The sequence below is a fragment of the Carassius gibelio genome, chromosome B14 (assembly GCF_023724105.1).
Source record: "Carassius gibelio isolate Cgi1373 ecotype wild population from Czech Republic chromosome B14, carGib1.2-hapl.c, whole genome shotgun sequence".
Taxonomy (NCBI): domain Eukaryota; kingdom Metazoa; phylum Chordata; class Actinopteri; order Cypriniformes; family Cyprinidae; genus Carassius; species Carassius gibelio.
The window spans coordinates 727,380-755,019 of record NC_068409.1 but is presented as its reverse complement, the minus strand read 5'-3'; the positions used below and the strand labels follow the sequence as shown (position 1 = coordinate 755,019).

At 36.7% G+C, this 27,640-nt stretch overlaps 2 protein-coding genes and 1 long non-coding RNA gene across 10 annotated transcripts in view; 2 read left to right on the top strand and 1 right to left on the bottom strand.

Annotated features, from left to right (window-relative positions):
- The window catches only part of LOC127971106 (CRACD-like protein), a 42,521-nt gene extending 24,098 nt beyond the window's left edge, over positions 1-18,423 (top strand). For all 6 annotated transcript variants that reach the window (XM_052573908.1, XM_052573907.1, XM_052573905.1 and 3 more), the window contains 11 exons: positions 3,596-3,764; positions 3,975-4,107; positions 5,822-5,956; positions 6,564-6,623; positions 10,607-10,765; positions 10,945-11,050; positions 11,823-12,193; positions 13,125-14,313; positions 14,995-15,119; positions 15,449-15,521; positions 16,898-18,423. In XM_052573908.1, the coding sequence (XP_052429868.1) occupies positions 3,596-3,764; positions 3,975-4,107; positions 5,822-5,956; positions 6,564-6,623; positions 10,607-10,765; positions 10,945-11,050; positions 11,823-12,193; positions 13,125-14,313; positions 14,995-15,119; positions 15,449-15,521; positions 16,898-17,061 (2,684 nt within the window). In that variant the 3' untranslated portion in view covers positions 17,062-18,423. The remainder of the gene's footprint in view (positions 1-3,595; positions 3,765-3,974; positions 4,108-5,821; positions 5,957-6,563; positions 6,624-10,606; positions 10,766-10,944; positions 11,051-11,822; positions 12,194-13,124; positions 14,314-14,994; positions 15,120-15,448; positions 15,522-16,897) is intronic.
- A 3,416-nt stretch (positions 18,424-21,839) lies between these two features.
- LOC127971108 (uncharacterized) lies at positions 21,840-27,532 on the bottom strand. Of its 3 annotated transcripts, none has more exons than XM_052573913.1 (13): positions 27,350-27,532; positions 26,906-26,991; positions 26,507-26,795; positions 25,648-25,822; positions 25,271-25,475; positions 24,912-25,179; positions 24,634-24,811; positions 24,411-24,487; positions 24,137-24,317; positions 22,889-23,137; positions 22,610-22,781; positions 22,358-22,491; positions 21,840-22,238 (listed from the first exon to the last, which is right to left on the bottom strand). In XM_052573913.1, exons 3-13 carry the CDS (start codon positions 26,780-26,782, stop codon positions 21,964-21,966), a joined length of 2,190 nt encoding a protein of 729 aa, XP_052429873.1. In that variant the 5' UTR covers positions 26,783-26,795; positions 26,906-26,991; positions 27,350-27,532; the 3' UTR covers positions 21,840-21,963. The 3 variants fall into 3 exon arrangements, with proteins under 3 accessions (XP_052429873.1, XP_052429874.1, XP_052429872.1); XM_052573914.1 differs by having other exon boundaries at positions 27,422-27,440; XM_052573912.1 differs by having other exon boundaries at positions 26,906-27,532.
- Positions 23,457-24,068, top strand: LOC127971125 (uncharacterized). The gene is made up of 2 exons (XR_008156751.1): positions 23,457-23,520; positions 23,753-24,068. It is a non-coding gene; the product is annotated as an uncharacterized LOC127971125 (long non-coding RNA).
- Positions 27,533-27,640: the final 108 nt, after the last annotated feature.

Below are 27,640 nucleotides of genomic sequence, written 5' to 3'. Positions count from 1 at the left end.
GCTATGTGTTGTTCACTGCCTTTAGACGGGCCCCAGCTGGAGACTGTAGGCTTTGCCAGTAGAGCTACATCATGTGACTCTCCTCAAGACGACAGTGAGAGAGACAGGATGTCAGACAGCAAGGGAAACCAATACAGAGAGCCTAAAGTCATAATCGACTTCTCAAAGACTGTATGGAGAGCTGTAAATTCACTCACCAAAGCTATGATTTTATTCTCCAGAAATGTTTATTGAGTTGAGTTGAGTGAGACTACCTCTGTTCCAAAACCTACCAAGCTCCCTACCTAGACAGCATTTTTAAGGAATCACCAAACATGAAGACTGTTCCAAAAGATATGCAGTAATATAGCAAAAATACTTTATTTTGGCCAAGTCGATTCAAGAATGCACTGTGTAAAAGCAAAACATGGTGAACGTTTTTATTTAGTAATTTATATCATGACAACTCTTGGAAAATGTTAGCATGGTAATGGATATGCCAGTGTTAATGTATTTGGCCTTGTAGGAATAGATCTGCTACGCTGCTGCTGCTGTTGGTTATTGCTGTTGTTGTAGATTATTGCTGCTGCAATACAAGTACAGGAACTTGATACTGCCAGTGCATATGGCGATACAGTGCTGTGAGAATTTAAGACATACTGCTGCTGCACAAGTAGCATATAATAACCCTTATACAGGTGGAGCTGGGGAAGGTGGAGGGAATTAGCAGTAAGCTAATTAGCTGTGCATTCAATATGTACCAATCAGCTTGTACCAAGTAGTTTAAAGCTGTGAATATCATCAATTTGCATTAACAAACCATCAGCCTGCACCATCTAGAGTTTCATGAGAGAACTTGGCATTTATGCCAAATTTAAACTGCAAAGGTCTTAAAGAAGTGCTTCTGAAGTGCCATTCAGTTCTCTTTAAAATGGACTGTTAATGCTGCTGGCAGAGGTGGGTCAAAGCAGGAATAAGTTATTCTGGTTTTTATGCTGCATTATGTCTTTCTCTTTACACAGATTTTTGAGCAGCCACAGAGCAGTCTTAACTCAGCTGTGTAAATATACCTTATGAGTATCTTGTTGTTAGCCAAATTCTGTTGGATTGGAGTTGTGATTGGAGTCAGTGGTTGTTAGGATAAATAGATCTAGGATGTTTAAAACAGTCAAGATGGCTTGTTTTTTTTTTTATCTCCCTACCACGAGTGCAAGGCATCACTGTGAATTGTGTTTGTTCTCACAAGTCTACTAGCGTGTGACTCTACTAGTGAAGGTCATCATACCAGTATTGTTCACGCAGCTGTACTTCTTTAAAGACCACTGAGACTGACCTTTTAATGTTTGCTTTGGCTTTTTAAGCCTTTCTAGCTCTTAACCTTTGGGATGAATAAAATTACTTTGTAATCTAATTGTTCAATCTGGCTGAAATCCCCAACACTGCATCTTAAGCTGTGCACTGCAGGTGATGTCATAGACATATGTAATGATGCATGAAAAAGACACACCGAATTAGCTTCTGTTTCTATTGGCCATTATACATAGAGATATCTATATGATGAAAACAAACATTTTATTGTATTCCAGTAAACTGCATCATTGATTACCTAAGAAATCACTTGATTTAAAGGGGTCATATGACGCTTTTTTTAAAGATCATTATTTTGTTTTATTTGGTGTAACAGAATATGCTGACATGCTTTAATGTTAAAAAATCACATTATTTTTCAAACACTGTAAATTATTGTAGGTCCTCTATGCCCCGCCTCTCTCAAACCCGTAGTTTTCTACAAAGTCCCTCCAATTAGCAAGCACAGTCTGCTCTGATTGGCCAACTGACCAAGTGCATTGTGATTAGCCGAACACCGCAAGCACTTGTCGGAAATGTAATGCCCCTTTCCATAGTTTTTTTTTTTTTTTTTTTCAAAATAAATGTTAAGACAGTTAATAATGTCCTTAGTTTTACCATCAGTTCAAGCCCGAAAGAGTAACAGAGTGGCATGACAGACGCAGTGATGAAGCTCGTATGTGTTTGCAGTACACAAGCCACGGACGGTTAAGACAGTCTCTGTTGTGTGACCATCTCTCTCTCTCAAATGCGCGACACACAAAACTCTGCATTGGAACATTCAATAGCAAATACATAAACTAATAACAAAACATACTTCCAGCAACTGATTCAGAAGTGCCAGATTGTCGTAGCAAAGTCATAATTACCTCATCAGTTCACGAAACTGTCATTTATAAAATGCGTTGCTGTTCTGTTGTATGTAATCTTAAAGATACCTAAATACATCTACTTTCTGAAGGCCAAATAAAGTGCTTTTGCTTTCGTCTAGAATAGATACAAACAGCATCTCCCTGACCTGGCTGCTTAACACTAACTGTGGTTACTGAAATCATGCCTTTTTTCTTTGCATTAACATTTGGGCGGCATTACGCTAATATTTCCACGTAGTGATGTAAATGTGGGGGCGTGTCTGAATGAGCCGTTTTGGGGGGGGGGGGTAAAAGATTCTTAACTTTTATAAAGAATATCTCTTTGGATTTGAGACTTTAGTCTTTGCAACTTTATAGATCTTCTTCATGTACCAAGAGCTTGTGACACTCCAAAGAGAAAGGAAAAATTTACATTGAATCATATGACATCTTTAACACTATTTTAATGATCTAAATGCAAAGTTTAAAGCACGCGGCGCAGGTGCTCTCAGGGCGTGTCCAAATCCACTTTTGCTATTTTAACGACGGAAAAATGGTTGGCGCACCCGGGTGCATGGTCTAAAGCAGTTGTCTCTATTCTCTTAATGAGTAATGGGTGTTTTTGGGCGTAACGTGCAATAAACCAATCAGAGTCTCATCTTCCATTCCCTTGAAGAGCCAGTTGCGCTCGTGCCATGACGGATTTGCTATTTACACAGCGGAAATTGGCAAGCATAAAGACAGAACACGTCTCCGAGATGAACTAGCAAACACAGTTGCGCTGTGCCTTGCGTCGCATTGTGCCGGGTGTATTATAGGGCCCTGAATGCGGTATTGGGGCTAAATTGTGTGTTCAACAATATTGTTGTGTGAAATTATTCAATATTAAACCTCATTGGGCCTATTGACAAATTGGTTTTTAAAACGAAAGTATCAGTGGATCAATGCTACAGCCATTTCACTAATACAATTAGTATTTTATTGGCAGCTAAAGATAAATTAGTGTTACATAAGCACACAGGAGGGAATATTAATGTGTCTACAAAGACATTTTGTTTAATAGTTATTATATAAACACATTGATTATAGTATTATATAATCCACTGTAACTGGCTGTCAGATATACTTCACCACGGTCAGTGGGACTCCTCACTTTACCATCTTGACCCCAGTGCAATGGTATTTGCGTCATAATCTACGACGTGATTGTTTAAACATGCTGTATATATAATTTCTAAGACTCGAGGGCCTGCAAACATGATTGTCTGCCAGTTGAACTTATTTTGTTTAGATAAGTGAACACTAACTGTAAGCACATGTTCGATGTTTGTTTTATACAAGCCTTTCAAAATTCTCCTATGAGATGCCTTCAAAAGTGGTTCTCATTTAAATATATTCATGTTGTGTTTTTAATCCAGGGAAAAAGAAGTCCAAATTCCAGACGTTCAAGAATTTTTTTGTAAAGAAAAAGAGGAAGGAAAGTCCCGCACCATCGAGTGAAAGTGGTTTAAAGGCCAGTCAATCAAGTGATGACGTCAACACCTCAGAGCCAACCATCAGCCATGCCAACAGCGACAATGACTGCGGGTGAGGGAATACAGTTCAAATCACTCCCATTTGTATTACTATACTGCATTTATGCTACATTATATTTTATATAAATTCTTAATTATATATAATATAATAATTATATTCTGAAGATATTCTTTGTGTGTATTATAGTACAGTATGTTTTCCCATTTTCTTATATATTATGCATATTAATGCTTCTATATTATTTCTCTATTTCAATGAAAGATCCAAGATCAACATGGGAAGCAAGACCATGTCACATGATAGTGTCTTCGTGTCTGATTCGCCCTCATCAGAGACTCATGAGGGTCTGGGGGAATCCCAAGACGGCATTCATGGGAAAGTGAAGTCTCTGCAGGTATTCCAGTCTGTTATGATTTATTCATATATTAATTGTGTTTTATGCCCATTTTTTATTATTGTCATGATTCAATTGTCAGACATGTTAAAATCTGTGTTACTTAATAAAATTAAATATATTTTCAGATTGTCCTGTTCTAACTTTTTTAAAACTTTTTATTCAAAGTTATTCAAAGTGCCCCATATTCCCAAACCCAACACTGTAAAAAAAAAAAAAGAGAGAAAAAAACGTCTCTGTTTTGTGCCATTTTTATGGATAGTGGCATCCGTGTGCTCAGATGGAGTGTATAAGTATCTGTTTTCTTTCCTGTCGTCTTTCTTTAATGAGCATTAGTGAAGGCACTGGACTTTGGTATAAAATTTGCAGGTCTAAGCCTCAGAACACAAAGCCTGAGATTTTCACTCCTGATGTTTTGCCATCAGCACAGTCTAGACAGCAGGGATCATTGTCAGTGTCACGGATAGACAGAAAAAAACAAAACAAAGGTGAACTAAAACAATGACCTTAAACAAATGTGTATGTGATGTTCAGTAAGTTTATAACCCTTAAATGTATTTATGTGAGTATCAATATTTAACCACCCCCCAATTTTGGCATGGGGACATAAATGACATGCACAAAATAAAAAGGTTGCTGCTCATGTGTCTTACCAACTAGATACATAATCAACATACATTTATAAAGCTGACATTTAAAAGTTTACTGCACAAGACTTAAAATTACTTTATGAATTACATTATGAATATGGAGATACAAATATGTTCGTCTCACTTGTGTCTTGGCTTTGATTAAAGGCTACTTAGCGTAACTCTCTTGATGCGGTTAGCGTATTACCCGTAGACATACCAGATAGACACTTTGACACTGAGCCAGACATGAAAGCAGCTCAGCAATGAAAGCTACCAGTCCATTAAGAGTGGAATCAGCCTCTTTCAGACACTGTTTGAAAGAAGCAGATCAGCTAAATTAGCTGACGCAAAGCAGAATGAATCGTCTAAAAAAGCATGGACTGGATATTTTCCTTTTTTATAAAGGATATTTAACAAAAAATTGTGTCATCTAACACTAGCATAACATTTCTTTATCTGTGTGTGTGTGTGTGTGTGTGTGTTTGAAAAAAAGTGTCTTATGCTCACCAAGGCTGCATTTATTTTATCAAAAATACAGTAAAAATATCAATATTACAATTTAAAATAACAATATATTTTAAAATGTAAATAATTTATTCCTGTGATGTGAAGCTGAATTTTCTGCATCATTGCTCCAGGCTTCAGTGTCACATGATCCTTCAGAAATCATTCTAATATACTGATTTGCTGCTGAAGATTTCTGAATACAGACATTTCTTCTTATTTCTGATTGTCATAATTTTTCTTTTTTTGATTTGTAAATATAAATAGTTTTATGTAAACCATTAACCTTTTTTTGTGTTTTACATGATTATTTGATGAATTGAAAATTCAAAAGAACATTTTTTTTTTTCGAAATAGAAATATTTTGTAACTTAAAAAACTTAAAAAGTTAAATCTTGTAACAATTTAATGCATCCTAGCAAAATAAAAGTGTTATTTTATCTTTAAAAAGTATCATTCATGGCTTAAACTTGTAAATGGCAGTGTCTCATGTCAACACATTACTGTACAACATAGTAGGTAGTAGAAGTGTGTGATTAAACAGTTATTAATAGTTCACGTTTCTGTCCTGTCTGTAGCTGCAGTTGAAGCAGGCGATTCGTCTGGGCTCTCCGCCATCACTCCAGAGCGGGAGGAAAGGAGAGGACACAGGGGCTCTTTCTGAAGATGATGGTCTTCCCTGCAGCACTGTGCTGGCCACACCTCTTCACTCAGTACGCTTCTCCTCACTTTTTACTTGCATCAGTATAGACTCACTGATTTCTATAGCACATACAGTTATCTCATAATCATGTAGTGCTTTCATTACCAAATAGAAACATATACAAAGTCAAGTAATCAGACACAGTGTGATGAACGTGCTATGCATGCCTGGGTATTTTTGGCTCTGTGAAAAGCGTGTAAGAGCCTCAGACATCACGGGGCATGATTGAAAAGACAGGAAGTTCCCTGCTGAGTTCTCTAACAGGATTAGTCGCCGTGCCTTTCCCCTCGCTGTACCTGCCTCCCCTCAAATCTCTTCAGAGATGTACACAGTCCCTGTCCTCACCTTCCCTGAACTTGAGCACAGCGAGACCAAAGCTGCTCTTTAATTTAGAAAATCTCATATAGTGAGAGTGAGTTTTGAGATTCTAGCCCAGACTATCAAACAAAGTGAAAATGTATTTGAGGTGAGAATATGACTGTGATATATATCAAATTTTCTTGTAATCGGTAAGGTAAATTATTTTGTTGATTTGGGAGTCATTGATTAAGGAAAGCATGTTTTATGTTAAACATTCAATGATGAAATGATTTTAATGTGTCTCTTTATCATTGCAGTCGGTGGATTTGACCCAGAGTTCCTTGAGCATTGAGGCTTCAGAGAGTGAAGATGATCAGGTGACACAATCACACATAAATCACACGCCACATATCAGAAATGTCTGAATGGTCTGTGGAAGGCTTGTGATTAAAAGGACAGTTCACCCAAAAATGATAATTATGTACAGAAATGATCAGAAATCTCTCAGGTTTCATTAAAAATATCTTAATTTGTGTCTAAATGATAAATGAAAGTTATTGGTTTGGAATGACATGAGGGTTAGTGAATCATTTTTGTGTGAACTATCCCTTTAAGAGTGAGCACAATCGCATGCTTTGAATGGTGATGTCATGCTTTTAAATGCAAATTGATTACAGCTGCATCTACATGTAGGCAAATTGTTTGTTGGGCTTCGTGATCCAACTAAACAAACTAATGCAGCTGTTTCCCAACACTGTCCCTTGAGGCACACCGATGGTACACATTTTCAGACTTTTCCTAATCAAACACACCTGAATCAACTCATTGCTGGTTTGTAGACTGTCCAAAATGGATGGGTCAAATGAGGGAGACATCCAGCATTAGAAAAATACACTTTTTTGTAGCTTGTCTTGTAGATAACTAATTTTCAAATCAGTGGCTTGACTGTACTTTAAATATTTTTGAATAACCTGTAGCTGGATTTTCTGAGAAATGGTGTAGAATTATTTAGTTGTTGGTATCAATTAATATTCATATATTTTGACTTGAATCTCTGGTTTGAATCACTGCAGATGATTTGAATCGACCTCTGGGCATGGATTCAGACTAGTAACATGTTCCCATAAAGTCCAATGCTGAGAGATTCATATTTAGGGCCCTATAATACACCCGGTGCAATGTGATGTAAGGTGCAGCGCAAGTGTGTTTGCTAGTTTCAGTCCGGCACCGTTCGCATTTTCACGTCCAGCGCCACATCGTTTAATTACCAAATGCATTTGCGCCCATTTGTGCGCCCATGGGCGTGCTGGTCTAAAAAAGAGGTGTGTTCAGGCGCATTGCTGGCGCATTGCTATTTTTAGGAGCTAAAAACAGACTACACCATAGACCAACTCAAACCTGGTCTAAAGTCTAAAGTCAATGGCGCAATATATTTTTTGTTATTTAAAGATCACGTTGGTAGAAAATGTGCCTCTGGGTGGGTCCACAGTGCACGTTGACTTTGCTGATTACAAACAGGGATGCGCTTCACACAAACATGCCAAATATTAAAAACAAAAGGATAACTGTGTAAAATAATATTTTTGTGTAGGCTACATAAATATAAAATTATGGATAGTCATTGCGTGTATTAGAATTAGGCTACCTATTTGCAATTCAGCCTATTACTACTTATAATGATTAATTAAATTGGCTAATTAATTGAACAATCGTGCCAATACACACACATATATATATTAACTGACTCATCGCGCAGAGCTTTGGTGGATTCCTGCTTGTCCCGTAGATGATCTGCTCGTGCGCTTTAACTTCGTGCACAAGCAGATCGGGTTCTTTGAATGAGAAGCATTCGGCTTTTGCGCCAACAAATTCCGCCATGTAAATAGCGATCCACCATGGTGCGAGTGCATCTCCTCTTAAAGGGGATGGGAGATGACACTCTGGTTGTATTATTGAATGTTACGCTCATTACTCATTAAGAGAATAGGGACAACCCAACCCAAGCCCTGAGTGCACTTGTGCCGTGCGCATTTACACTTTGCATTTAGATCTTTAAAATAGGGCCCTAAGAGTATTCTTATCTATTGTTGTTTTATCTGCTAGTTTGGATCAAGTTCAGAACAAGTACTTTCACAGTCAAAGGCAGTTTGAAACACAGACATTAGACAGCAGGACACTGCTTGTATCCAGTAGAAAGTTACATTTGAATTTCAAATAAAAGTGAAACTAGTGTTCATTGAAAGAGCATTTCTACGACTCAGTGCACATGCATCTCACGCACTACACCATTGCCTATCCAAAACTGCTCCAAAACAATCTCGAACCACTGAAAAACATGCACTTTTGTATTTGTCTTGTTGCCAGGGCTTAAAATAGCTATCATGTGTTTGTGTTATGCAATGCTTTGAGCTGGACCAGAGAGTGTTTTGAGAAATTGGGTTTCGGTGAGAAATTACTGTTGGATATTTTAAATGGGGATTCATTTTTCTTATATACTAATGTTGAAAAGTTTTGGTTCAGATTTGTAATGGTAAAAAGCAGTCTCTTATGCTCACCATGTCTGCATTCATTTAATCAAAAATACAGTAAAATTAGTGATATTGTGAGAACCTTTTTTTTAAATAACTGTATTTTAAAATGTAACTGATTCCATTCTTCAGTGTCACATGATCCTTCAGAAATCATTCTAATATGCTGATTTACTGCTCAAGAAATATTCATTATTATCAATATTGAAAACGGATGTGCTGCTTAATATTTTTTTGAAAACCATAAGTTAATAAAAACAAAACGCATTTATTTTAACACTATAAATGTCTTTAATCACTCTTGATCAATTGAATGCATCCTTTCCCATTAAAGTATACATTTCAAATAAATAAAAAAAATGATACTGAGCATTCCATTCATTCCATTAATTTTTACAGTTGATGTATTTATTGGCACCCTGATGTCTAGATGTCATATAAGCATCAGCCATTAAAACCCATATTAGTTCATGACTAGTGAAATTTGACAGTATTATTGAATGCTGGCTGTCTTTGACTGCAGGGGTTACGAGTGAAGTAGGCGTGTGGTCTGAAAAGCATTCCAGCGGTTCACCCTCGCAGCCTTGCTGTCTGCTGGAAATGGGATATTCCAGCAATCTGGGTCAAAACGGCTGCCAAGCCGGACCTGAGCACAGCACAAACACACGGCTGTCTCGCTTAGAACTCATTCACACGAGTTCCTGACATACTGCATCATTAAACGCATGTTAATGTGTGTTTTTTCACTTTCAAAAGTGTTAATCTGAGGTTAAGGCTCACCTATTGATTGAAGCCTGTTTCTGCTACAGAATAAAAGAGTAGGTAATTGCAGCTTTTCTTGTTTATCACAGTTCTGACTTTTATATCTTGCAATTCTGAATTGTGAGAGAAAAAAGTCCGGATTGTGAAACATAAACACTGCGAGAAAAAAGTCTGAATATATATATATATGTATGAATACACTTAGAATGTATCTATTTTTTTCTCAGAATTCTAAGATTACATCTTGCAATTAAGTATTTAGTTTCCTCTACAGAATAAATAATAAATAAGTAATTGTGACTTCCCATCTCACAGTTCACTTTTTTTGTTTCATAATTTCAAGTAAAACAGAGTTGCGAGATACAAACTCAGAAATGCAAGAAAAAAAAAATGACTGTATTATGTGATTAAAAGTCGCAACTGACTTTTTTATTATTTTAACGAGCGGAACATGGTGGAAACAAACTTCCATACTTACTGAGCTTCGTGAATAATATTTAAGTTACAGTAGTAGGCAATAATTCCAGACTGCTTTATTTATGTTGCCACGAAATTGTTCCTTCAGTTGGAGAACTATTGAAATAATAAAAGTTTTAAAAGCAAGCAGCCTTTAAAAATAAAGACGTGGTATTAGAGATGCAGATTTGAGAAAAAAAAACAGTGCTTATACAGCGGTAAGGACCAGCAGTCACAACATTGCCATCATAACCTTCAATTGTTTCTGCTGGAGTGGCTTTTGTTGACATTTCATTCTGAAAGGAAATAGCTGAGGACAATCATCATAATTAGTCATGTTGAGTCAGTGGTGGTGAAGATGGCTGGGTATGCACGAGTGACCTCGAAGAAGAATTTATTCCCACTATTGCCACTCGCACACTATTGGTTTTCTGGTGGTTAAGGGATGGAAGGAAATGCTTTGAATACGACAGTCTATTTGAAACTGTAACCCAAATATGGAGGTTTTGGTGGGGAAGTGCTTTGAAATAATTTTGAGTAATGTTATTTGGAATTAAAGTTGTAAACAAATTACACTAACATCTGTCTTACTTGTCCCCCTCCATCATATAAAGATGTCTTGTGAAGCTTCTTCGAGACCCGGCACACCTCAGGGCTCTGTCCCCGCGGACTTCAGTTTGCCCGCCAGTTCTGTCTCCTGCTTAGACAGCTCAGCTGCCCGTCACCGCATCGCTGTCAAAGCCAGCGCTTGTGCCAAGAGAAAGCCTGTCAGCGTAAGATTCTTTACATCATCCATTCATACACTTATCTGTAGTGCCTCATCATATCAGGCCAGCAAGCTGTTAGAGATGTTTGATTCTCGTTTAAGTCGTTCCAGGAATCCAAAATGGAAAAACATTCATCTTTTTGTGTAAGTGGCGTTGAAATGAGCTGTGTGCTTCTTCGTGTTTAGAGACAAATGTTGGTCAAGAGAAGAGACCTGAGGGAAAGAGTGCTGCTCAGAGACACAGAGGATAAACTACGGATGATGGTCACAACTATTGAAGAAGAACATAAAGGTTTTTCTATATATGCACTAGAAAAAGTGTATGGTAACCAGCGATTGTTACCTTAAAGCTAGTTATATATCTGTAAAAGTCATTTTGTTGGTATAAATTAATTAGTGCTGTCAAATGATTATGGCACACACAGAACATATGTATTTACATTAAATGTAATGTATATAAATATGTAACCTTTTTTTCTGAAATATATTTATGCATGCATGTCTATTTATATATACATAATAAATATACACAGTACACACACAAATACACAAAATTATGCACACAAATCATTTTGGATGCGATTAATCGGTTTTAATTGTTTTACAGTAATAAAATGTATATATTTTAGCTGATCCAGCTTCCAGTGATATTAAGTCATATATTTAATAATAATAATAATAATAATTTACTTTAAAAAAATGCAATGCTTCTGAACTTTCTGTTCATCAAAGACTCTTGAAATATGTGTCACAGTTTCCAAAAAAATATATATTTCTATATTTCTAAAAATATAATAAAAATATATTTCTAAAAATATTATTCTTAACTGTTTTCAACATTGATAGTAATAATACATGTTTCTTGAGCAGCAAGTCAGCACATTAGAGTGATACCTACAGGAAGAAATCGCATTTGAAAATATTTTAATATATACATAGAAAATATATTTTATATTGTAATATTTCATTACATAATTTAAAAAAATCCCAAACTTTTGAATGTTAATTCAATAATTGATGTTACTAGTTCAATAAGGATTTTTCTGTTGTTTAATTTGGTCTAGATTTGCCCGGAGAACAGGTGAATGATTCAGACCGTGAGTCATTTGCTTCTGAACAGGAGGAAGAGGAAGTAAGCGACTCCAGCCAGTGTCAAAAAACCTCTCCAACATCCTCCATCTCAGCTGGAGACATCTCTGAAGAAGAGGAACATGTTCCTGGCGAGGAACACGTCCCCAAGTATGAGATCCCAGAATCCTCTTGGGAGAGTCCAGTAACTCTTGAGCTGCAGGCCGAAGACTTCCTGTTGGACACAGGATGTGAGGTCGTTCCTGAGGAGCGGGGGTCATTGCTGGAGGAAGTGTTGAGCTCCCTGAAGAGCCCTCTAGCGTCAGGACTAGCACTGGAGCATGAGAACATGCTTCTGCAGAGTGAGGTACAGCACATTCAGTGACACTTTCAAGAAGAATCAAACAATGAGATTAGTTGGCATAATGGATAAATAAGGTGTCTGGAGAAAAAATTGAAAAAAGTGCAAATTTCCTTGAAATGTACTGTTTGCATTCATGTTAGTCTTGGGGAAGAAATTATATGATTTTCATCAAATGTTTAAATATAATGGAAGTAAAATAATCATTTAATCATTATAGTCAAATCATAAAAAAATATAAAAATAATAATAGTTTTTTTTTTTTGTTAGTAAGTAATTTTACAACCCAAACCGACTTGGACCTGTGTTTTTCTTAAATACATACCTTAAATACATGTACATATCTCAATCATTATTGTCAAATAATAAAAAAATATCAAAATAATAATAGATTTTTTTAAGTAATTTTACAACCCAAAAAGACTTGGACCTGTTAAAAAAAAGAATATATATATATATATATATATATATATATATATATATATATATATATATATATAATTTATTTATTTATTTACTTTTATGTTTCCGCATGGCACATCACTTTAATTTGGCTGGAAAATATTTTAATTTGCTTTTATAAAAAAAACTATTTCTTAGCAAAATAAAATAAGCAATAAATGTATTTATATTTTATGTTAATTTTTTATTTATTATAGATTTTATTTAATATTATTAACTCTTTAGTATTATATACTATATATAATGTCTAATATTGTTATATAATATTCTTAATAATAAAGGATTATGCCAAACTACTTAATAAGAATGTCATATTTGTAATATTGCGTCATGCCACAAATAATATGAAAATTTAATGAATATTAATCCAGAAATTGTATTAATGTCAGTCATTAATGTATAAATTGCATTTTGAATGTATTTTTCATGCATTAGAAATGGCATCGTGTCAACTATTTGTGGTTCCTTTTTGTAGGTGCAAGACATAAGTGGTGAGAGCGTAGCTGCTCAGCTTGAGGAAGATCTTCTCAATCCCTCAGAGCCTACGGTGAGCACAAAGGAAGCGGCTCCTCTGCCTGACTCGCTTTCTGAATCATCTGTGGATTCAGAGGAGATCGCGGAGGAGACCACGGAGGAGGAGGAGCTGCTGGAGGTGCCAGAGTCTGCTGAGGAAGTGCCTGAAGATGATGTGGAGAAACAAGCAGATGAGGCTGAGAGTGCCAAAGAGAGCCAAGTGTTATTAGAATCGCCAAAAGCCTTCGCAGTACACGAGAAAGAACCAGATGAAGATGTTGTTGAGGATGAAGCTGAATTGGAGAGAGAAAACAAAGAGGGTGCGGATGAAGATGATGAGTCGACGGTGGTGGAACCTGAGATTCAGAAGAACTGTGCAAATGATGTTGAACATCAAGAGGCTGGAGGTCGGACAGGTTCTCTAGAGCCTGAGAAAGATGAGACTTCAGCCGATGAAAGAGAATCAACTGCGGTCGATGCTGAGAACGTTCCTGAATCCACTCCCACAGTCAGAGATGACGTCTGGACTTCAGCAGAAACCACCGGTGAGCCTGAACTTTCTACAGTGTCCCCTGTGCTGGAGAGTCCACTTCTCCATTCTCAGCTCTCCAGTGCATCGGTGTCTCCTGTAGAGCAGGAAGAGGATGTGTCTGGGGAGCCTCAGGAAGTGTCTTCAGGAAAAATTCAGGGTGTTTCTGAGCAGCAAGTTCTGGAGACACCTACAAAAGAGCCCATGAGAATCCTTGAGGTCCGCCCTCGGTTCACCATCGCCCCTGCTTGGCAAAGGTCATTGGCTTCTGGAGGCGCCCAAGAGCAGACCCAGGCCATCTCACTGGTGCTACCAGAAACGAATGCTTTTAATGGATCTCCCCAAACAACTGAACTCATTAAACCAGTCCGAGCTCAGAGTTCCCCAACACTTCCTGTGCAGAGAGAGACGCCCCCAGAGAACCCGTTTGGAGTGCGCTTGAGAAAGACTCCGGTCCTGCGCCGCTATGGTTTAGATGGAGAATCGCCTTGGACCCCCACTCAAACAGAGTCTTCAGCGGCACAGGAGACCCAGGAGCACGAGCAGAGCGACAGGAAGCCCATCCTACCAAAGAAGCCTGATCTGCTGGCTGACACCGTGATGTCCGTCAGGAAGATCCCAGGTACCTCCAATCTCAAACAGCTGAGTGTGTTTACATGGGAGGGAAAAATCACTAGTTTGTCCTGTTTTACAGTAAAGACATTCCAAATCCTCAAAACAAGATGAATACCTTAAAGACTTTTTCTTATAAATAAATTTAAAGTCATTTAAAAGTCTTGTTACTTTTTACTATACTAGTTTTATTAATTCAATTATTTTATTGCAAATTCAATTTAATAAAAATGATATGTAACATAAAAAAAGATACAAATATTTTTTAAAGCGAATTTATTTTGAAGGGATGATCGTAATATTTTTAATGTGAAACTGGACTAAATACTAATTATTTAAATAATTAAAAAAAATATTGTTTACATAATTTTTTTTATTAATTCTTATTTAATAATTAGATATTTTGCGATGTAAAATATTCAGGGAAAAAAAGTTATTTTGGTATTTATTAATCACAATTTCATGTTAGTAAGATAACTTAAAATGGTATTTGCAATGCATTTAACTTACATAACATGACTGAATTTTGGGAAAGAATACTGTAAATATTACAGGACAGGGCTTTATTTCATTGATCAGGTTTTAGTTGGATCATAAAAAATGGGTGTTATTTTATGTTAATTTTGACTCTTGCATTTTATGTAATAATTAAAAAAAAGTTTATTGATGCATATTGAATGTCCTTTTTCAGACGCAGTGGGGAGAATCTCTGTTGGTGGCACTGATTCTCCGAGCTGGATCTCTGTGGCCAGACAGAAACAGAGGAACTTCATCGAGAGCTCGCCTGAAAACTCTCCAGAGAAACTTCCCGCGCAGGTTTGTGCTGTTCCTCAACAAATACGTCATGTCAAATCTTGCCCAGTTCTCAATGAGTTGCTTGAAAACTGTCTTCAAGCACCAGGACAGTCATATTCACGCATATATCCTACTTAGTCATCTCTGCATGCTTCAGCTTGGGAAAATGCAGGAAAGATTTAATGAAGTGAAATGAATCGAACACTAAACAGTTAGGATACTGACTCATTTTGTATAGCAATCAGTTTTAGCCAATGCTACAAAAGCTTGATTCCTTAATGATATTTAGTGTTAATCTCTCAGATATTGATTATTTTCCTCATTTTTTAAATATGTCCATTTGTTTTCAGGGGGATTCAACGGAGAGTTTATCCAATCCAATCGCCAAAGAGCAACCGGCACGGCCGTGTTCACCTTTACAAGGTAATAATCTTAACATTAATATAATGCACTGTCATGGCCTTACATAGCATTACTTACATTATTCTGTTTGGTCTAAAAAGTGCAATGACCTGCAAAGCAACAAAATACTGTATTCATTTCTTAACAGCACGAGGTTATGTTTTAAGATCAGCTCGAGAAAGATATTTATAGCGATAAATGTCTGCCCTCTAGCGGATATGTATGTAACTGTTTAAATCCCCAATGTACGTCAATATAAACACTACCTTCATACGGGACTTTTTCTGACCTTTACACTGACAGACTTTTATTTTTATTTTTTTAAGTCTCTTATGCTCACCGAGGCTGCATCAAAAATATAATTAAAATGGTACTGATGTGAAATATTTTGACAATTTCAAAGAACTGTTTTCTATTTGAAAATATTTTTAAAATGTAATTTTTTCCTGAATTTTTAGCATCATTGCTCCACAGTCCTCAGTGTGACAGTATCCTTCAGAAATCATTTGTATATACTAATGTGCTGCTCAATTATTATCAATGCTTAACTATGAATAGATCATATTATCGTTGTTGAAAACAGTTTCTGCTGTTTCTATATATATATATATATATATATATATATATATATATATATATATATATATATATATATATATATAGATATAGATATATAGATATAGACATATATATATATATATATATATATATATATATATATATATAGATATATAGATATAGATTTGGATATAGATATAGATATATAGATATAAAGATATATATATTTAGAAATGTTTGAACATTATTTCAGGATTATTTGCTGAATATAAAGTAAATAGAACACTGTTTATCTGTAATATAAATCTTTTGTAACATTATAAATGTCTTTACTGTCACTTTAGTCCAATTTCATGCATCCTTTCTAAATAAATTAAAATAAAAAGTATATATCTTTTTTTTTGCACTTACCCAAAACCTTTTAATGGTAGTGTATTAACGTTGAAGCAGCACAATTTTTTTCAAGATTGACAATAATCAGAAATGTTTCCTGAGCAGCAAATTACCGGTATATGAAAATGGTTTCTGAAGTATCATGTGACACAAATTTTATATTATTATTATGTTTATCAAATAAATGCAGCCTTGCAAAGCGCAATATATATATATATATATATATATATATATATATATATATATATATATATATAATATAATATATAATAATTATGCCAGTCTTTTGGCCAGCAGTATATGTGTGACCTATGTAATTGCATATATATATATATATAATAGCAGACCTATGTTTCTGCATAAATGTATTATTTCTGATATGATGCATAATAAACTATGAATGAAGATTAATATATAAGCTGTTATCCATTGTTTTGAATGAACAGTGTTCTGCTCCCTTGAACTGTCCAACACATCACCGGTAGAGAAGGAAAGCAAGAGAATCACTATCCCGTCCACTGCGCCTTTGGCCCAAGATGAGCCTCCCTGGCTGGCTCTCGCTAAGAAGAAAGCCAAAGCATGGAGTGAAATGCCCCAGATTGTTCAGTGAAAGGCCCTGCTGGCATATGGACTTCATAATTCTTCCCTATATTTACATACACATAAACAATGCATCTGAGCAGTAATAGGAACCATATACAGACTAATTTTGCTTAATCTGCCCGGTGTCACTTATGTTTTTGTGACATCATAAAGGAAACAATGCACATTAGACTGGGGCTTATGGGTAATACATTGCATTTGTATTATACAGGTGCTGGTCATATAATTAGAATATCATCAAAAAGTTGATTTATTTCACTAATTCCTTTCAAAAAGTGAAACTTGTATATTATATTCATTCATTAAACACAGACTGATCTATGTCAAATGTTTATTTCTTTTAATTTTAATGATTGTAACTGACAACTAAGGAAATTCAAGTAACTCATCGAATTAGAATATTACTTAAGACCAATACAAAGAAAGGATTTTTTGAAAACTAGGCCAACTAAAAAATATGAAAATGAAAAGTATGAGCATGTACAGCACTCACAGTGGACTAACACCAGCAGATGCATTGGCACCCCAAACCATCACTGACTGTCCTTCACACTGTGCTTGGACACAGAGCTCTGTGAACAGCAGCCTCTTTTGCAATGACCTTTTGTGTCTTGCCCTCCTTGTGCAAGGTGTCAATGGTCGTCTTTTGGACAACTGTCAAGTCAGCAGTCTTCCCCATGATTGTGTAGCATACAGAACTAGACTGAGAGACCATATAAAGGCCTTTGCAGGTGTTTTGAGTTAATTAGCTGATTAGAGTGTGGCACCAGGTGTCTCCAATATTGAACCTTTTCACAATATTCTAATTTTCTGAGATACTGCATTTGGGATTTTCCTTAGTTGTCAGTTATAAACATCAAAATTAAAAGAAATAAACATTTCAAATAGATCAGTCTGTGTGTAATGAATGAATATAATATACAAGTTTCACTTTTTGAATGGAATGAGTGAAAGAAATCAACTTCTTGATGATATTTTAATTATATGACCAGCACCTGTAATTTGGTTTGCAGCAAAACACATTTACATTTTTTCAAACAGACTGTTATGTAACAGGTCGGTTCATAATGCTTTAAACTGAGGAAAAAAATACTAACGAGTTTTGGATAAAAAAAAATTAGAGATTGACTATGTGAATACCGTAATTGCTCTTTACTAAGTAATTTTGCTATGTTACATTATAGCCTTTAAAGAACACAGTAAGACAGTTATCATGAATGGAGCGGAAGGTGTCTTTGTATTTATTTATCTCACTCTTGTATGTTTTATGTATTTTTGTATTTACGTGCACAGATTTGTGACTTGCACATAAAATGTGAAGTACAAGAACAATAATAAAATGGAGCCATGTTTATTTGACCCAGCCACAGACATGTGATAGATGCCCAATTTCCTTCCTCTTCATGTTTTTTATATTCATTTTTCATTCATTTCTGTTTCTTCGGGATTGTATTGGTTATTATTAAGTAAGTTATCAAGGTAGCATTTAATGCATGTAATTGTCATTAAAAAAGATGAAAATATGAGCAAATGATAACAGTATTTTTATCCACACTACCAGTCAGGTTTTAAAGAATTATCTCTGCTCACCTATGTATTCAATACAGAAAATAGTAAACATATTTAAAAATTGTACTGTTTTTACTGTACTTTGAACAAAATAAATGCAGGCTTGGTGAGTAGATTTGACAAAAAAAAAAAAAAAAGATTTGGGAAAAAAAAATCCTGCTGTACAAAAACGTTTGACTGGTAGTGTATGTAAAACCCAACATGTGAGAGACAATAAAAATACAAACATTTTAGCAGATTATTAGTTCATGTTCATTCACATATGTGAAAATATATCAATGTTGTGGCATTTCTAACCATTCAAATAAACAATAATCCTTAGACATTATTAGGAATAGTAAAGGAAATGTTCAGCAAAGATTTGCATCACATCACTTGTTCACCAGTGGATCCTCTGCAGTGAATGGGTGCCGTCAGAATGAGAGTCCAAACAGCTGATAAAAACATCACAGTAATCCACAGGACTCCAGTCCATCAGTTAACATCTTGTGAACCAAAAAAATAAAATAAAAAAAAATGTTAGTAAACAAACATCTAGGCCTACATCTTGAATTGCCTGAGGTTGAATACATTTTATAAATGTAATAAAACATTGTATTTAATTCACAAAGGTTATTTACACTTATGTTGTTTCCACTTTTTAATAAGGTGGCAAATTATAATACTTATAAGGTGATATTGGGGGAATTTCTTTCATCTGATTTAGACATTCTCATGTTCATTCTCACCTTCACACATGCTATCCTGTTGAGTCTGTGTTATAGTGAAACGTTAAGCGTGCTAAACATTAATAAGCATTAGCAAACCTTTCTTATCATATTCATGTTTTGGTATGGCTAAAATGAAATCATACTGGTGTACAGACAGACTGTGACTGTCCACACAGACCTGAGAAGAAACTCTGGACGGAGAGGAGAAAAGTGCAGGGAAGGTGAATGTAGGAAACAGTGGAACTAAGCAAGTGAAGACATTTTTTGGTTATAAATTCACTAAACCACGGCTTGGGGCTTATTGTTTAAGTTTTTACAACAGTCTCAGCTCTGTGTTTAGCGCTTATGGTTGGCTATAGAGGAATATTTAAAGCGCGGGACTCATCTGTTCACTTCGCGGGAAGTAAGGAGTGTGTTATCAACAGTTTACCGTGAGTTTAGTCGTTGATAGGCTTTTATCGTGTTTCTTATGGGATGGAGAGACAACACTGACACCCACCGACCACACGGAGCCATCTTCTCCTGAGGAGACGCCTGTAGCTGTCGGTGAAGAGGAGAAAAGACGAGAAGAGGGAGAAAAAGAGCAGGTTTCTTCTGTTGTTTCTCTCCTCACAAATCCACCAAAGCTCAGAGAGAGCAGGACACTGATGTGTCTCCATCCAGGAGCTGGACTGATGCTAAATCAACATGAACATCTGAGAGTCTGTTCATTGTTCACACACCACCATCACATTATACAAATGCAGATAAGTGAGTTTTTCCACTACTCATGTGTTACATGTTATATTTCAAGATTCAAGTAACCGAAAGTATCTCCTGAATGAAGAATGAATACGAGTATTGAATGTTTTACTGATATTAGTAGATTAAAGCAAGCTTTTGGTTGATGTAGCGGTGTTTAGATCAGACTTCTCTGGTGTTGACTTCTGTAGAGGACACTGATCCTCAGGGGTCTCCTTCCAGTGCTCCTGAAGACCCCTCACTGCAGAGGAGCACATGCAGGACGTCCAGCCTCAGGATCAGGACAGTCCAGTCAGTCCTTCACATCCGAGACATCTGGACTGTGACGAGATCACGAGGAGTGAGGGTGAGTTCACTGTCATAACCCAAAATATAACACACAACCTCTAATAAAGCAATTAGCCTTCACTTCATACCTAACAACCCCTCTTAGCTGTTATAAATAAATTTGCTGTAAACCACTGCTTCACGGGGATTATTGCTTTTATAAAACGGTTACTCCATATACATAGTACGGTTTCACAGAATAAAACAGCAAATAAAGTGTAACCATATAAATAAAAACAGTATTCTTCAACCAAACAAAAACAGTTGTGGCTCCAACAAAATAGTTGCAGAGCAAAACACAGAATCAAGGTCCGGAACTGTCCCTTTTATAAAGGAAGGTTTGTTTTACATCATATAGCTGCAATTGCGATAATACTTCTTTAGGGTTTTTAGTTTTACATCATTTAGGTTTTTTTTCTTTGCAGTTGGCTTAAATCGACTTGAAGTGCGACAACTGAATTAAAAAATTATCTGCAGTTATCTGCAGATATGACCTTGTTTAGGGATCTGTGCCTTTGTGCATGCAGACATCTGACTGATAAATGGGAATTGTGTTTTTCAGCAATGCAGCGCACCCTTAATTTACAGAGAAAAGAAGGTCAGGGGCAAATCTGTAGATGGAAAAATCTCCAAACTGTAGTAGGAGCAGATGCCACAGGACTGAAATTTGATGGTGCATCACTTAACCATTTCTCATGTGCTTTTATCTTGCTTTCAGAACAAGAATCACCTGAAGACTCCCTGTAATGAGATATCACTCTCCTCACTGGATTTGGCAAGTCTTTCCTTGCTCTTCGTGAAAAAGTGTCAGTTCCAAAGTATGATACCATCATAGTTTGTTACCCAGTCTCTTATGAAGAAATTGTCCTCGCTTTGAAATCAACATGATCACATCATGTAACATCAGTCAGTGTTGTCTTCTACAGGTTTCAGGCCATCTGCAATGAATGACACAGCACCAGGCTTCGAACCTAACTGTTTAAATCCTTAAGTCCCGTTCACAACGAGAACGAAAACTATAAAGGTAACAATATTAGCATCCACACCAGCGAATGATATCGTCTCTTTATTATAAGTGCACATGCGTCTGCCGCTTTAAATTCTCGAGCTCATTACAGCAGGATGGATTCTGATTGGCTGTATCGTTTCTCTGTGTCTTTACTGTTATAGTTGTGGTGTGGACTCTGCTATTCTTTAATATTGAGAATGATTTTTAGAACTATATCTTTATCGTTATAGTTATTGTCCTTGGTGTGAACCGGTGTGAACGGGCCTTTAAACCCTCCAGATTACATTAATAACATTTACTGCTGATTTTGGACACCTGAGGAAGAACAGAGGAACAGTCTTTATGTAATCTTATTTCTATCATTTGTAAATCAAACCAAATAAAATGTTGTTTTCATGACACATAAGCAACAAAAATAAAACCTTGAAGGATTTTTTCCAAAAGATTTATTTGTTGTAAAAAAAGGATAAGGCATATAACAGTAAGTATGTACACATTCTTAAAAATATACTAGTGTCCACATCCGTCTTTAAGGCGCTACTGTAAGCGGGTGCTATTTAGGACAGAATGTCAGAGTTGTTCTCCCGTCCCGGTGTTGTGCTTCCGATTCGGCAGGAGTTCCCTGATCCGGATGGACAGCTTGTAGGTTTTCGACCGCCCCTTGACTGAAGCGTGAGATGTGGCAGCCAACAACTTCCTCCTTTGAAGGTCTTTCAAACTGGGAGGACAGGAATGGAGGAATGGGGATTTGTTTTAGCTCCTTTACAAATGGTGCGGGGTCTGCAAACACCTCTTTAAAGATCAGCTTCATCAAGTCAGCTACACAGTCTGTAAATACATGGTACAAAAGGACATTTTATTATGCATGTTACTGTCTTAGTAACATATCAAATGCATCACTATGTGTAATTTGTAAGTGTATGAAAATAAAACATGTTATAACATACCATTTGAAGGGGCTGTTTCAAGTGGCTTTGCAGTGCATGCACCCTTCTTTGACTTTGAAAAAGCAACCTTGTTCATAGGTTGTCCTGAAGCTGTCGTGGCCTGCTCATTGTAGTGCATTGCTGCCAGGTACAACCTGCAGTACAAGAGTGACATATAAATTAAAACATTACACACTTCAGCAAATCTTGCACATACATATTAAAAAAAAAAAAAAATACTATATTGCATTTCATAATCTATATATATAATACCTGCACAACATTCCAATGAAGGAAACAATGACATTCTTTTGGGCCACACGCAGGATCACCCTGTGAAAGGCTTCTAGAGAAGATGTCCTGTAATGGTGACTGAGCTTTTCCACGTCCTTTAGGACTCGCTTATTGTTCAGGATCTTTTCCACTTTGTAGAGAGGCATTGACCCTTGAATGACAAAAAGAAACAGAATATTGTCAAATTATAAATTACTAGTATTAAGCCATGTCTGTATTTTGTCACATTATAAAATAATCAAAGAATCTGATGCATACCTGGTTGGAACCATTTTTTGGGATCTTTGGACACTTTCTCTGGATGTGCACATTTCGGGAATTCAGGGTTCTCATGGATGTGTTTATTTTGGATGTGGTTGAGCAGGGATGTCCATTTGGCCACCTTCTCGGGACCAGAAGTAGACGACTTAGCACTCCAGTATACGTGATTCTTGATGCTGCGCAACCACTTCTTCAGTATTTGGTACCCCTTTTTTTGTGACAGTTTGTTCAACTTTATAGACAAACCTGTAAAAAAAAAGAAGAAAAAAAAAAGTATTAACGTGGTGCATGCATAGTTAATGACACATTAACATCATAAACCAGTAATAACCAATAGTTTGTCATTGCACAGCTGTCAGGCTTTTGCACTGTCAATTTGTTTTATGTATTTGTTTTTTGTGTATTGTGTCAACACATGGCTTTGTTGGTTATTTTCTCAGCCATGTGCTCCTTTAGCCCCTCCTCCTTGTTTCCTCTTAACCACACCCTCTTGTTATCCTAGTTGGTCTAATTGTGCTCACCTGTTCCTCCCTATTTATAGTGCACCTTACACTTTTGTGTTTGCTGGTGCGTGGTCATTCTCAGTCCCTTTGTCTCTGGCTGAATATATGTACATATCTCCCTGTCTGGTTGGTCTTGTGCCCTTGTAGTTCTATGTTCTTGTCTTGCTCCTTGTTTTAGTAATTTGTTTGTTCTTGCTTTTATTTGTAACATTGATTTAGTTTTTCTAGTCTTGATTCTTGGTTTTGTTTGATTATAAGTTGGTTTAAACTGGTAATTTCTTATTTTGTTACTTTGTTGTTTAAATTTTTCCCTTGTCTTGAGTTTAATTGAGTTTTTGTGGAGCTGTGTCCTGTCTAGTCTTGTGTTTGAGTTCCTGACCTGTCCCTGTGTGTCCTGTCCTGGTTCTTCCTGCCTGGCATTTGGTCCGTCTCAGAGTCTGTTTGTCAACACGTTCCTGAGCTCTCCTCTATGGTGCATTATGTGGTCTTCTCCATCAGCCTGGTCTTGCTGCCCACTCTGTTGCCAAAATATTCTGCCAGTTGTTTCCTGAAGCTTTCCCAGTGGCCTTCCCTAGCTGTTCATGTTTATTGTGTTCCTCTTGTGGTATCTTGTGCACTTCACTACCTCTTGTATCAGTCTGACTTGTCAATAAAACCTTTTTATCTCACTGCAATTGGGTCCTCCTTCCCAGATCCCTGCTGACAGCACTGTATGTCACAAAACACACAAAGCTTAAGTCACCTTTTTCGAAGTGCCACACATCGTAGAACTGTATGATGTTGCGCTCTCTGAGAAACTCCTGGATCTGTGGCTGACGATGCGTTATTATGTATTCCACTGCCAAACTGTTAGCCTCCAGATGATCTAGACAACGCTTCAAGCCCTCCTTCTCCATGTGGCAGCTACCCCCTACCTCGTTGCTCTGGGTATAAATTCAATTAAAAAGGCATAAACCTACAACTGAATATTTCCCAATGTAACAATATAATAAGTTTATGATATAAAATAAGTTTACCTGAACAAGCTGCATGTCAAGAATAGTGTTGCTGTCCGGGTGCATCAGAGAGTAGATGCCGTATTTTGCCGAGCGCCCTAATAATAATAAAAAGAAATCTGAGTTTTCTCCCATATTGTGTCTGTACCACTCTTGCTATGTCATGCTGATTTTGTCAGTCCAATGTAACTCAAAAATTATAATCAGAAGATCAAGATATAAGTACTTCCAAATAAAAACTTACCCGGTGTATCAGCTCTCATTTCTCCAGCAACTACAATCTTTCCCGCTTCTTGCAGCTTCCTGAAAAGGTTTTTCTGATCGATCTTCCACTTGTGTATTACAGCAGGCTCTAGGTAGTTCCTAACATGCCTCCTAAATGTCTCATATTGGATGATCTGAAGATGCATGGCCTTGCAAATCTAAAGAAAATAATGAAACGCATTAAAAACCATATAAAAATAGAGCAGTGATTGACCTGGCAATATGATCATAAGGGTAATGATATGATCTTATAATGACCTTTTCAAACTGAATGAAGGATGCACCACAGAAGTAAGTGGCTGCAGACACCAGTAGGTTTCCAACAGGTGTACTTCCAATGACTGGCTGACTCTCCCACTTCCTGTGATAACTGCACTTTGGACAACGCTGGGTGAATGACACATAGCTGCCCATTCGTCTACATTGAACATCACACTTTGTTTTGCAAAGTGGACACGTTTCAAATAGCTCTCGGAGGCAGCTTTCAAAAACGATGTATTTTGACACATTGTATGCGTTCTGTTCCCTAGAAAGACAAACAAGAAATTGGGCTCTTTCAAGTCAGTTTTACAAATCTCTTTAAAACTGAACAAACTATAAAGAGGTCTAAAACCTACCATAATCCAGACTCCTCTGTAACCGCAGAGTGGTGAGGTTCAGCTATGCTTTCAGAAATGTCTGTGTCTTCCTCCTCTTCATCCAGCTCAAGACGAGGCCTTTTGTGTTGGGGGAATGTGATGGGAGTTGAAGACAGGGCTCTTAAGGGGAAACTGGGAGTAGTTTCAGCACCTACATCAAAAGAGGAAACCGTAGCCCAGGTTCCTGCAATTAAAAGGAAAAAGATTGTATTTTTACTCAAAGTATTATGATAATGTAGTCTGAAAACGTAACATCTACGGTTTAACATGCAACTGGATTTGGATTTCTGCACATTCAAGTTTGCCCTAATAAACAACTATAATTCATGCATTTGTAGTTACTGCGTGTGAAATACCTTTGCTCCACGCGTGCGTGTCGTTTAGTGTACCCAAAGACAGTTGTGTGCCAACAGATCGTGTTTTTGGAGACGCAGCAGGAAGTGTTTCTATACTGTCCGTTTGACATGAAACGTCGCGACTTCTGGATGAAATGGATAACTGTTCTGTACCAAGGGCTTGCTGAGATGTCCTCTAAAAGAAATACCCAAAAACAACTAACTTTGAGAAGTGGTGAGAGGTGGAATCACAGCTGAATATGAATACGATAACATGATATTTAACACTGACTTTTACAAGGGGAACCCCACCAAAACATGTGTATTTTACCCCCTGGAATGCGATATTTACTGTGGGGTTGCCTATGAAAAGTTTTGAGTAGCAATCGGGCGGGTTTTGTTGTTAAAACCTGGCAACCCTGGCATCAACGCCTCTTTAATGCAGTGTGCCTGTGTTTAAAAACGTTGTGATGACGGTTTGGATGCAGTATATGCACACTGATCCCAAACCAGCCCAGTTTTGTCCACCCACCCAAGCCAATTTTTACCCGCACAATCAAATTCAAAACCGCCAAATCTGACAACACATCAAAGACTTGGCAACACTGGTCTCCGGTGCACATTAACATCCATTACAAACGAGTAATTTGTTGCATCCAGTGGGGATAACCAGTATAGTCATAATTACTGATTATAATGATTTGTATTGTGTTTTTATGCGTCACGTGGTTGCATGACAGACTACACTTTGTAAACCTCATACCAAGTCTGAATTTGTGATCATAGAAACAACAAACAAAAAGCCTCCTCCGCATTGCTCAATTTAAACTTCTGTATGAATAGTCAATAGCAAATTCTTTAAATATGAAAACATACTTACAGGCTGTAAGTCAGAAGCTCCAGACTGTCCTTGTAAAGTTGGAACTGCCCCACTTTTGAGTAAAAGTCTTTGTGCACAGTTGGCCTTGTACTCTCCCAGGTTCAGAAAACAATCCTCGGTGAAGTGCGCAGCACAAACTCGAATATTTGTGTTGTACTGCTCTGGAACAGTGTTGTAAATAAAACTCAGCCACAGATTTCTTGCTGTGTCATCTTTTGGGAGGCCAAATAAAGTACTTTTTCTTTCGCAACGAAGCACACAGCGTCTCCACGACATGGCGGCAACAATACTACAGAGAGAAAGTTACACCTTCTTCCTTTGAGTGAACGGTTGCTGATCTTCCCACACTGTGATGTAGATATGTGGGGGCGTGTTTAAGGGGGCATGTATGACTCTTACCTATTTATAAAGAATATCTCCTTGGGTTTGAGTCTTTAGTCTTTGCAACTTTACAGATCTTTTATATGCACCAAGTGATTTTAACACTCCAAACACAAAGGGAAAAATGAAATCACAACTTAACAGTTACCATAAGATTAGTAAAACAACATTGAACTTTAAGATGTGATTGCAATTTGACTAATATACAAGTCACACACACATATAATTATATTTAAAGAACACGATGTCGTTTATTTAGCAAGCATGGACTTTTACCAAGGTAACGTCAGTCTAAAATATGTTAACAAGGTCAGGATTGCAGACTACATTAATTCTCAAATATTAACGGATTTAATCTTTTTAAAAAACAACACTGATACAACTAGCTATATAGACTATACATAAATGTATACTTTATTTTATAAATAATGTAAATACATTCCTTAATAGTCTACTAATTACCAAAAAAATCGCAGTTGTTTCTCTCTCACTCAATGTTTTCCAATTGCCCGCTATGAACTTCCTGGAACTTACTCGAGGTCTACGTGAATCACGTGACGATCGAGCGTTCCGAACTTCCGTTCTCTCTCTCTCTCTCTCTCTCTCTCTCTGGCCAGCATCACAACAACAGCAGAACAAAAGTGATCTATTTTTACATGTTAATTATAAAAAATACTGCAACATATCTCCAGAAATGTATATAAATAATCCCAAAAAACATATTTTTAAACGTGAGCGTAAAACTTGCCCATT

Coding starts and splice junctions, on each gene's coding strand:
- LOC127971108 (XM_052573912.1), bottom strand. CDS start 26,782: ATGTCGTGGAGACGCTGTGTGCTTCGTTGCGAAAGAAAAAGTACTTTA. Junction 24,812..24,911: donor CCTTCATTCAGTTTGAAAAG/GTCATTATAAGA, acceptor TATTTTCTTTAG/ATTTGCAAGGCCATGCATCT. Junction 23,138..24,136: donor TGTGTGGCACTTCGAAAAAG/GTGACTTAAGCT, acceptor TTTTTTTTACAG/GTTTGTCTATAAAGTTGAAC.